Below are 11,925 nucleotides of genomic sequence, written 5' to 3'. Positions count from 1 at the left end.
CCTCTGTCAGTGAACTACTATCAAGAATATACTGAATAGAGAACTCAAAAAATTGGATCCCCTCAAAATATGAAATGGGCAATTGAAAAGTATAGATGCTTTTCTGAGGCAGAAGTACAAATGGTAGATAAATAAAAGAAATACTTTCAGCAATTAGCACTCAAGGGAAGCAGTCTCAAACCTTCATCATTCTACTTGATGATTTATACTTTTTTTATTTTAAAGAGAACAAAATAAAACAATGAAAATAAGCAAATCAGAACAGGAACATTCAAGCAAAACCCGCACTTCACAACAAAACAGCTGGACATCAACAGTAGGAATGTATCTTTTCTTTGAAACAGTTAAGCATACCTTCACATACAATAATATCAAACATAACAACATAGTAAAAAAAAAAACATTCAAAAGAATGAAAGCATTACAGGACTTCAAAACCAAATTGCAGGAAATGAACAATGGCTGCTATAGTACCTCATTTTCCTCAAAAAATTTGTGCATAACATCACACATGATAATATCAAATAAAACACAACAGGAGAGAACCAATAAAGACAGAAGAACAAAAGCATGGTAGGACTTCAAAACAAGATGACAGTAAATCAGCAATAGCTACCACAATGTCTTGTTTTCTTCAAATTAGTGTTCATACCATCTCACAAAATAAAATCAAAACAAAATAAAACTAGACCAATGAAAGAAAGCATTATAAGACTTCAACACAATATAATTGGAAACCGTGATTACCATAATATTACCCATTATAGTCAAAATAGCTGCCCTTACCATCTGAAAGCATAAAATTTAACAAAAGACAGTACAAAGCCAAACCTAATAAAATTGTGTAAACAACGCAAGAGTTCAAAATAAGACAATAAAAACTGACAGTAGTTTCCACCTTTCTTTCCCTTTGCTCTTTTTAAAAAAATTTTACTTAAAGAAAGACTAAATGAAACATAAAATGTGTAGAAATAATACATAATTTCAAAGAAAGAATAAACAGTAAAAAAATCACTAGTTGATAGTTACATATTGTTCTTTTACAAATAGTTATTCAAGATACAAAAGTGGAGCATATAAAGTGGGGTTTCAAACAGCAAGACTGTAACCAGTTATGTCCAATAAAAACTTAGTAATTTGGTTATCAATCCTATACACTTATACATGCAGTTATCCAAATCTTCATTTATGTTGAGATTTAACAAACCTAAGCTGGCTAAAATCACTCTGAGCAAAGAATAATAGTATTGCTGGGTTTAACATTATAATACTCCTGGATCACCACTGGGTACTGTAGTGTGCCTTTTTCTTCAAAGTGCTTGTTCATTTCATCAGGTGTCATAAGATCAGTTATCATAAACTGTTTTTTTTTTGGTTCTGCAAATGCATGAATCTTAACATGTATTTATATACTTTCTGCATTAGATGAAGGAAAAAAAAACAAAGCAAAGCAAAATAAAACATATTCCTATAAACACATGGAATCTAAAAGACATACAAGACCACAGTATAAATGGTTCTACCACGGTTACTGTGTTGTCTCTTGTTATCATCAATAGAGCTGGCTATATGATCAGACATAGTATAATTGAATATATCAGTACATAAAAGTATTGATAAAAACACAATTTTGTATGTAGTATAAAACTTCAAAAACAGGTAGTAATCAAACCAGAATGGGTGTCGTAGTGAGTCTTGTCATCTTCAGTGTAATTGCCTAAACTTTCAGACTTGATGTCATCAATCATACGAATTTTGAATAAAATCTGTCAATACCAAGCAACAATCAATTAAACCAGATTTAACTAAGATCAGTCATGACAAACCAGTATAAATCATACAGGGCTCCAAATTAAGTTAATAGGAAATTAAAGATGATTGCTGTGCTGTCTCCTGGTGTTTTTGGGATAGATGTCTGTGCCTTCGAATCTAATGCATGTAGACAAACTGGGATAGAATAAAAATGTATCTAAGTATAGTGGTGTGTGCATTATGGGTTTTAATTCTTGATACACAATTAACAATATCTTCTGACGTCTTTCTAAAGACCATTCCTCCACTTTCACTTCCCCAGTGTGTGCTGTGCCTTTGTGGGTCTTATCTAGATACTCAGTTTTAAATTGGGGGTGGGGCAATCTTCTATTTACCTAAGTGTATCTATACCTTCTCTCTCCTTGACTTGATCTCTAATTATATTCCTTTTCCTATTAAAGCTTGTCTTTCCAACCTATCCTCAAGTACTAGGCTAGTTGCCCCTATTACTCTCTGACTTCCTGTCCCATGAAACATTGATTTCCCATATTTGATTTTCAGTCCAATACCATTTTCCAAGTAAATTATATTTCCTATAAAGAGCATCTCAGTGGACTCTATATCCTGATCTACTCTACCTGTGATTTTCTTTTTTTTTTTTAATTTAGTGAATCAAGGCCATATATATTAGAGTTTATAACCAACCTTTTCTGCCTCATTTCTGTTATGCTCTTTGTTTGCCATTAGTTGGCTGCTTGTCTTCTTTTTTTACTTTCTGCTCAATTCATTGAGGCCTCTCTGCAGTGTTCCTGGGATCCTGGTACTTTTCTCTCTCTAGAATGACCTGCAGCATTTTCTGTAGAGTTGGATTGGTGGTCATGAATCTCCTCAGTTCCTCTTTGTCTTGGAAGGATTTTGCTTGTCCATTAATTTCAACAGACAGTTTTTCAGGGTATATCAATCTGGGTTGGAGGTTATTTTCTTTCAGGGCTTGGAATATTTCACTCCAAGCCCTTCTTGACTTGATGGTTTGTGTTGAGAAGTCTGTCATAATTCTGATGGGCCTTACTTTATAGGTGATTTGTTTCTTATTTCTAACAGCTTTTAATATTCTGTTCTTATATTGAGTTTCTGGGATCTTGATTATTATATGCCTGGGTGTGGCTCTGTTTGGGTTATAGGTGGCAGGGATTCTGTATGCCTCATATGTCTGAATATCATTTCTTTTTCAAATGTTTGGGGACTTTTCCTTAATTATTTCTGTGAATAGAATTTTTAGATCCTTTGTTTGTAACTCTGCTTCTTCATTCACATTCTGTCATCTCATGTTATAGATCGGTTTGTCATCTTCTAGCCTTTGTATTGTTATTGATTGTTTCCTTATTATTTTTAAAAAGTTTTTTCCTTTCATAATCCCACATTGCAAACTTGACCTCCGGTTTGGATAATCTATCCTTAGTTTTGTTCAAGCAGTTTTGTCAGCTTTTAGTGGAGTTTTTAATTTCCTGGTAATCTCTTTGAATCTGCTTCATGTATACTATATTTTCCTTATATTCTCCATCAAATAGTTCTCTCCTTTGTGTTCCTCCATTCTTCCATCTGTATTTTCTTGAGAGGTATTTAGCATTTGTTTTATTAATCTATTTATATCTTGCTTTACTTGAGTAAATATTTCCTTTTTGAACTTGTCTATGAGGCCCCAAATATATTTGTGCCCACTGATGCTGTGTCTGATATTGCATATTTGCTATCCTAAATCTCTTTTGTATTTATCTTTCTTGGATCAATGTTCTCAGGGTTGGGAGCTGGGGCCTTTTTCTTATTGTTTCCTCTTGTCATATTTTTTGTTTCTTTGGTACAGGTATATCGAGGAGGTCCTATCACATTTTTTGTTGTTGTTGAATCTGGTTCTTCTGAAGTGCACTGGCTAGGTAACCCTGCCTAATCCAGTGTGCTATTGAAGTGCTAATTGGGACAGTCTATGTTGGCCCCTCCCCTCCGGGTCAGCTAGCATGCTGAGACCTTCACAGCACTTTAGTGTGCGTAGCCTGTACAGTCAGGGACACTCTACTGGTTCCCAACCAGGAGCATGACCCAGGCCAAGTGCATCTGACTAATCCCATCTGGGAAGGGAAAAACTGACTGAAGTCTCTGTAGTACCTGTTTCTTCCACACCTTCCCGGATTCAATATGTTGTCCCCTTTCTTGTAGAAAGGTTTTATTCCCAACACTCAAAGCAGATCAATGCTGGTCCTCTACAGGCTCCACTTTTGGTTGGTCTCGCTGATCCTTGACCTCAGTGCTCCTGCACTCTAGCATTATTGTGGCTCCAGAGAATCAATGTAGTGGAAACCCAGGCAGTTTGCTGAGTCGCAGCTGCGTGAGTTCAGACATGCCAGCCAGTGCAGTTCTCTGGTTTGCGGCTCCCTTCTGCCCTTATTTCTTCTCACCAAGGCCTTCAAGCTTACCAGCCACCAGCTTCACCATGCCTGTGCATCTCTGGGTTCCAATGGTGCTTCTGGCACAGTGGGACCAGCTCTGGTGAGAACACTTCCAGCTACTGCCTTCTTCTGTTCAAGATTTTCTTTTTGAAAATTCTTTCTGTGGACTTCAATTCTCACATTAGTTTCTTCCTTGGTCAAGGGGATCTTCATCTTTCCTGCTTTTCCTTCTCCAGAATGCTATTTCCCCTGCAGAGAGGTGTATATCTGGACTCACACTGATGTTCCCCCACTGTTTCTCTTTCACAGTAATACATGGCCATATCCTTAGGGATCAGTCTGCTCCGTGTGAGTGATACTTGGCTCTTGTAAGTGTCCCTGCTAATGGTCACTCGAGATTGAAGGGCTGAGTTATAACCTGTGCTTCCACCACTTGATATCACACCACTCCACTCTAGCCCCTTCCCTGAAGCCTGCCGGACCCAGGTGGCACCATATCTGGTTAAAGAGAATCTAGAGATTGTGTGGTGAGGGACAAGGTCTCTGAAGGCTTCACAGGCCAGATCCTGATTCCTGTAGCTGCCCCTTGGACAGGACACCTGAGGACAAGAAGCATCACCATCAGTGAAGCCCAAATGGCTCCCTGTGCCCAGTTGTTCCCCTGAACCTCAGAGACAATCACAGTAGGGTGCTGCCACCAGGCAGAGGAGCAGAGGTAAGAGCTCCATGCTCAGTGAAGAGTCCTGTGGGAGGAGACTGAGGCTGCTTAGCCTGAGATGGCATTTCTTCCTAAGCTTGGGGCTGTTTTTCTTGGGTATAAGGGTGGGAACCATGGCAGAGTGCTTTAGTGCTTCCCAGGGAGAGTAATTTTCACAGGAGGATCAGAGCTGACTCCTGACAATGAGACACTTTTTTACACCTGCGATGGTATTCACATTTTCACACAAGGTGAAATTTGAACACAGGGAAGGATTTGTTGATTGTGAACACAGTTTATGTGGGAATATTTAACATTAAAATATTTCTGTCCTGAACAGTTTCTGACTTGCTGACTGTATTTACTTATGTCAGCCTTTCCATGGGAAGGTTTGTAGCAGGGCAGAGAAGTGTGTATCTGTGGGCTGTTACTGGAATTGGAGAAAAATATTTCAAAAACTAACTAAATTTTCTTTTTTCTTAGTGTGACCCCGATGCACTTCTCCACAACTGTATTTTGGAAAGCTCCTGTTTCATTTTTGCATGTCAGCTTCATGGGCAATGTCTGGGCCTTGTTTCATAGATATCCATGTAATCCTGATTTGGGGATGTCTAAGGGAGCACATTCATCTCTTTCTCAGCCCATTCTTGGGTTTGTAAAATCAGGACTTTCTGGTGGTGTCTGAAAATGCTTGGATGCCTCATGGGACACAGACCTTCTTCCCTTCCTCCTGCATCCTCAAATCTGAAAACTGATATTTGCATATTGAATCAAGTTTCTAGACCTGAATCCTGTACGTCTTTTATCATAGAAAATCCTCGCATATTAAAATATATCTTATATTTAAGCTTTCTTTGTGTATTTTACTCCATAACAATTCCTATAACCATTTTCTGAAACACGTGTCTGAGACCAATTGGATAGTCCCACTATGTTCCATTTTATAGTTGACTGTCTGCCAATAGTCATCCAAATAAGCTTTTGTCAGTGTTGTTTTATTAATACAAACAGAATGCAGAGAAAATTGCAAGTTAGTATTTTAAGAATTGACAATGCACAATAATTGTTTTCAGTTGAGCTGCTCATCCATCATGTGTTGTTTGTAAAACTAGGATGGTAGTTCCAAATTCTGCATTTTAATTGAAGAAATTTTTTTTTTTCCTTTGGCTGAAGGGAGCCTCTTAATATGACACTTTGTTGTGACCAGAGTCATCAGTAAAAGTGGTGAGTGTGGAATTCTTTCAAGTTGAACAACCTTAGCAAAGTGAAATGAGCTATAGTTAAAATAAAACAGATGTGATGGTGCGCACCTGTAATCCCTGCACTTGGGAGGCTGTGGCAGGAGTATTCTTACAATTTCAAGGCCATCATGGGCTACAAAGTGAGCTCAAGTCCAGCCTGAATGTCATAGTGAGACCTTGTCTAAAAAGCCAAAAAATTTGCAAGAGGTTGTGAGAAGTCCAAGATCCATGAATTTCTCCAGTAAATCATCTAGTGCCCGTGGATATGGCATACACTGTAAAAGCAAACTTTTCAAGAAAAAAACAAGGAACAGTGGTCCTGATAATATGAAGATCATTACCTGACAAATGATTGCCTCTCTTCTGACCCATTTTGAATTTTCACTAGGTAAGCTGGTGTATTTCTTGGAGTGTCACAACTTTTATGTATTCTGAGGGCACCATCTAAGCTGCAGGAATTGGGCATCGAGATGGTGCGGAGTAAGCCTTCGATAGAAGTGTTCGAGGATGAGGCTGAGGACTCACAAGGTCTGCAAAAGTATTATCACCTCTTCACCCCTCTTCCTGACTCATATTGTTCAGGGCTTCAATAGCCCCCATGTCACTGAGCTGGCTGCAGAAAGCTTTTAACTTTTCCTTGTGTTCTCAGACTTGTCCCAACTTTACACCATATTTCTAATTCTAAGCTGCTGTGGATGGAAAAACATGGGTTGTGTTCAAGAACACGTTCTAAAAGCTTAACCCACAGCATGACCTCAAGAACAGGGCATGGTAAGGAGATACCCTAAAGGACCTTCTGAGATATTTATATATATATATATATATATATATATATATATATATATATATATATATCTGAAGGTGTGTATTTCAGGTCCCTTCCTGTTATGTGATTTTCAGACAGAGAGGAAACCCCATAGTGCAACAGGAAGCCATCAGCCCTCTGTTTCCTGCTCTGCACCTGCTCCGGAGGACCTGGCTTGTGGTCCCTGGATCCCCATCACCCCTGCTGGTGGTTTTTCATTCACCTTAATATAAGTGTTTGGTAAGGAAATGCCCTAAGGGAACTTTTGCATGCCAGGTTTTTTTTTTTTTTTTTCATTCTACACTGTGGGGTAACATTCCAGTTTCCGTTGGGTAGTCTGGATCAATCAGTACTTCCACACTATCACTCCCTTTTAGCTGATGAAGAGGGAGGAGACAGGAGGAGCCCAAAACAACCCTGGCAAATGCTATGCTTCGCTTCCAGACCTGTGAAAACCTCATTGCGCTGCATGGTGCAAGACTCCCCACTCCTTTAAAACTAAGACACCTAGGCCAGCAGTTCACACATTGGTGGGAATAAGAAGCAGAAAATTTGTTCTTAGATCACTAGGCGTAGCTGTAATTAGCACCTTTCCCAGTTCAACGACTCTATTCCTGAACCCATGAACTGTGGCCAAGGGAAACAAATTACCACAGAGTGCACCCTGGGTAAAGGCACATAGGGACTTGGGAAGAATCAAACCAGCCCTGCAAGGTATTTTCATGTAACAGGTACTATCATTGCATCTTCAAAAGACCACTCTGCGCTTCATTTCTTTGAGCAGCCACACTCTGCTCCTCAGTGCAAACTACAACCACCCTCTAATAAAGTGTTCTTCACCTCACTTTAAAATAAGCGCAACTTGAGGAGCCACTGTTCCTCTTCACACCAGGACCCTCTGCTCCTGACTGCGTCTTCATTTTTATTCTTTAATCACTTTTTACCTGATCCATACTTGCTCTCAGCCCAGTTATTTTTGCCAACACTTCTGGATTTTTCCCACCATTGATATATCTGAAAATTTTCCACCTTTAAAAAATCAGGAATTCTATAACATTTGGGATACTACTGTCCTCCCAGAGAATACCTTAGTTCCCTAACTGCTATCAGCAGATGCCTACAGAGCAAGTGTGGGATTAGATTTCATGGTTTCAGGACAAAGGTGGCAAAAACATAGCCTGGATCAGGCTGAGTGTGTGGATATGCATCCCTGGAAAATATATTAAGACATTAACATTGTGGCATGAGCCTATAAGACCAGCACTCAGCAGCCTGAAGAGAGAGTATTGCTGTGTGTTTAAGGCCAGCTTGGGACACCAAGTGAGTTCAAGACCAGCCTGAAACCCTGTCTCAAAGTGAGACAGAAGAGAGAGAGAGAGAGAGAGAGAGAGAGAGAGAGAGAGAGAGAGAGAGAGAGAGAGAGAGATTTGGGGGGGTGGGTGCCCTGCTGGAAGCTTTGTGTCTGGGTTCACACTGAGTTCTCCACACTGTGTCTCTTGCATGGCAACACAAGGCTGTGTCCACAGATCTGTGGCTGCTCATATGTAGATGCAATGAGCCCTTGGCACTGTCTCTGGAGAGATGAATCAGCCCTTCACAGGGTCAGCATAGTTTGTGTCCCAATCACAGTGAATGCTGCAAGCCCATTCCCTGGAGCTTGTAGACCCAGTTCATTCAGAAGTCACAGGAGGTGAGTCCAGAGGCTGCATGGGAGAGTCTCATGGATGCTCCTGGCTTCATCAAGCCTGTTCTCCTTTATTGCACCAGTTGCACCTCACATTGGACACCTGAAAACACAGAAATATTTTGATTTTTATGATATTTGTTTCATTGAATAAATCTGCAGCTTTGAAATACTTGAGGTGATAAAAATGATACAAACATATGATTCAGTGTCATCTCAACTTTGTTATACACAGACATTTTAGATGTTTGTAAATGACCTTTTGTGGGAAAGAAAGTAAATATTAGTGTGTGACATTTAACAGTTACATTGGTTTAGAACACACTTTGAAAAATCTGCTTGAAAAAAGTGATGATCAACTGAAAAAACTGATAATTATTGAAATCTCTGAATGCTGTGGTACTTAGTACCATGATTTTTATTGAATTAAATTCTTATTAACGAGTGTAGATTTAAGAACTTTTTATGACAGTATTATGTAATGTTTCACTGCAAGTAGGCAGAAATGTGACTTGTATGTAATCATACATCGAATGGATATTTTTGTTTTTTGTCCAGCATATTATTTGTGAAAGCCATGTTAGATGATATATTTATAGACATTCTTGCAATTTCATATTATAAATTAGTATGTTATTTTATGTTATATTATAAAACATTCAAAAAGATTTTCTCCATTTTGAACAAAGGCTGTAAAATGCAAAATACACAGTTTCAATAACGGATAATAGCAAACTGCAATGTGTTTCTTTATTGTACCGAATTTCTTGCATTTTGTGGGCTTTAGGTAGACAATGAATCAATTATTCTGAGTTTTAGTTGGCATTTTATGTACTATGGATTTTAAAATTTGTTTCTTTTCCATTTCTATTATCCCATAGCATCAATTTGAAACCTCATAACGTTAACCTAAGATAATAAAATGGTAAAATACATGCCCCCTTGTGGTATATTCTGTGCTATGAGACTTGAGCGCCCCCTGTAGGTGCTATGTATTCCAACACGGAGGTTTATGACTGACTCCCACAGAGGTTTCCCTCAATGTGTATCTTGCACAGTAATACATGGCCGTGTCGTCGAGTCTTAGGCTACTCATTTGCAGATACAGCGTGTTTTTGCCATTGTCCCTGGAGATGGTGAATCGACCCTTCACAGAGTCTGCGTAGTATGTATTTTTACTATTGCTACTGATAGCTGAAATCCATTCCAGCACCTTCCTTGGAGCCTGGTTGATCCAGTCCATGCCATAGCTACTGAAGGTGAATCCCGAAGCCACGCAAGAGAGTCGCAGAGATCCCCCAGGCTGTACCAAGCCTCCTTCGGACTCCACCAGCCGTACCTTACACAGGACACCTGCAAACACAGGGACATCTTGCTCAGGAAGCAGTCACACATGTCCACTGTGTAACCCACACAGTTACACTGATGCCCTCAAAATCTTTTTTTTTTTTTTGTAAATAATTTACCTTTGAAAACTGCAAACAGGAAAACCCATTTCAGGACCAACTCCATGGTGAGCCATCTGTGCTCAGTCCTGATCACCTAGTGGGAGCAGTAGGCATCCAGGGCTGGGCTGCCCTGCACGCAGCAGAGTCAGGGCAGGGCTGGTTTTCATCAGCAGAAGAAGGCCCTATTTGCATGGTCTCCTGTATATATAGCCAGTTCTATGGTGAAAGCCTCATAGAGGGAAGGGTCCAAAGCATGAGAGTGTGCTTTGGAGTTGTTTTGGAAGAGCCTTAATATTGTAAGAACACATGGTTTGTTCCCATGTATAAACTCATTTGTTTTTCGTGTTCTTATCAATATGTAATTCACTGATCTGCTATGTTTAAAGGTTTATAAATGTGTACATAGATTGAGAAGCCTAATGTCTATGAGATGTGACATCACAGGATATAAATTCATCCTGCACATTATTTCTATAGAACTCAACAGCTTGCTGAGAAATTCCAAGACAGAGTGGTAATGCTTCATGATGATTGTGGGGATGGCTTTTTCTAATGAGGGACTATGACAGTCTTGTTCTCTATTCTATAATATTAATACATGAGTACATGAACAGCGTCCTTTTCAATATAATGTTCAAGGGTCTGACAATATTTATCACTGTGGAGAGAGGAGAGAGCTCTTTAGAGCTTTCTGCTCTAAATTATGCCACATATATAAATATGTATATATTAAATGTATACATTAATGATTGATAACCAAGATATATTTTTGACAAAAGTATAAAACTAGTTGAATATGGGAAAAATCATGCCAATTCTCAAGATATGTAATTTATGAGCTCATAAATTCTCTATCATTTTCCATAAAATACCTTCCTGTAACTTCCTCTGTCCTATTCTTTCCTAAACTAAAATATTTATTATGGTGACAGTTTCTTCTCATGGGAGCACAATAGCAAACTACTTTTGCATGATGATCATGAGAGCTGTGTATTCCAAAGCATCTATGTTTCTAAGATTCACAGTCTTTTCTCCAGAATACGCAAGTTGCTTAAGCTCTTCCACAGGAGATCACATAAAGGGGATGATAAAATATAGGCATAAATATAATCTGACAACACCTAATCACTTCCATTCTCTGCAGTATGGAAACCTCACCAGTGAACTGGAGAGGGTGCACTGCATGCTCTCTACTGTGTGTGTGAAGCTAAGACAGAGGGGAAACTCAGTCACTAAACGTTGTGAAGCTCTCAGTCTGTAGCCCCCTTCTCTGCACCATCTCTTGGGCCTGCTCCTTGTACTCTGAAGATTTCCAGGTCCCTATGCTGGTCCAGAGCTTTCCTAGCTGGTCCAGAGCACCCAGTTCTTTAGTGGCTGTAGTGCCTTCTGCTTGGTTATGGGCACTCACTGCTGATCCTTAGCACCTCATGCTAGTCTCCACCACCCTGTGTATTGTGCCTGGGCTCAGGGTTAGATCCCTTCAGATAATCAATCGCACAGTAATAATTCATTGTGTTATCCATGTATATGGAGGACAGTTACTCAGATGACTGGTTCTTGGCTGGGTCTTTAGAGATACTGACTTGCCAGGGATGAATTACAAGTTCTCCTTCCATTATTACCATCTTGCTGCATTCTTGCCTGGGGGCTGAGGGAACTGGCTCCAGAGGCAAGGTTCCAGATCTATGCTAACCTGAGAATGTGAGGCTCAGAGACAGAGAGCAAAAGTGCTTCATTGTCACAGGTCTTGTCTCTTGCAACAGCAGCTGAGAAGTGATTTTGGGAGATCAGGGTGAGTCATGAGATTAGAGGCAGATTCTCCACATCATCCTGTTTAAATTTTCTAGAGTACACAAC

General features: G+C 39.5%; 1 gene segment (V, D, J or C); it reads right to left on the bottom strand.

The window, feature by feature from the left end:
* Positions 1 to 9,608: 9,608 nt before the first annotated feature.
* LOC100714005 (immunoglobulin heavy variable 3-21-like) lies at positions 9,609 to 10,132 on the bottom strand. The segment is given in 2 exon segments: positions 9,609 to 9,973; positions 10,087 to 10,132. Coding segments are annotated over 2 exon segments (411 nt in total).
* Between the last annotated feature and the right edge of the window lie 1,793 nt (positions 10,133 to 11,925).

The sequence above is a fragment of the Cavia porcellus genome, unplaced genomic scaffold, assembly GCF_034190915.1.
Source record: "Cavia porcellus strain 051 isolate PalLab524CR breed Dunkin Hartley unplaced genomic scaffold, mCavPor4.1 scaffold_8, whole genome shotgun sequence".
Classification (NCBI taxonomy): domain Eukaryota; kingdom Metazoa; phylum Chordata; class Mammalia; order Rodentia; family Caviidae; genus Cavia; species Cavia porcellus.
The sequence above is the reverse complement of the archived record's forward strand: the minus strand, read 5'-3'. Positions and strand labels throughout refer to the sequence as shown.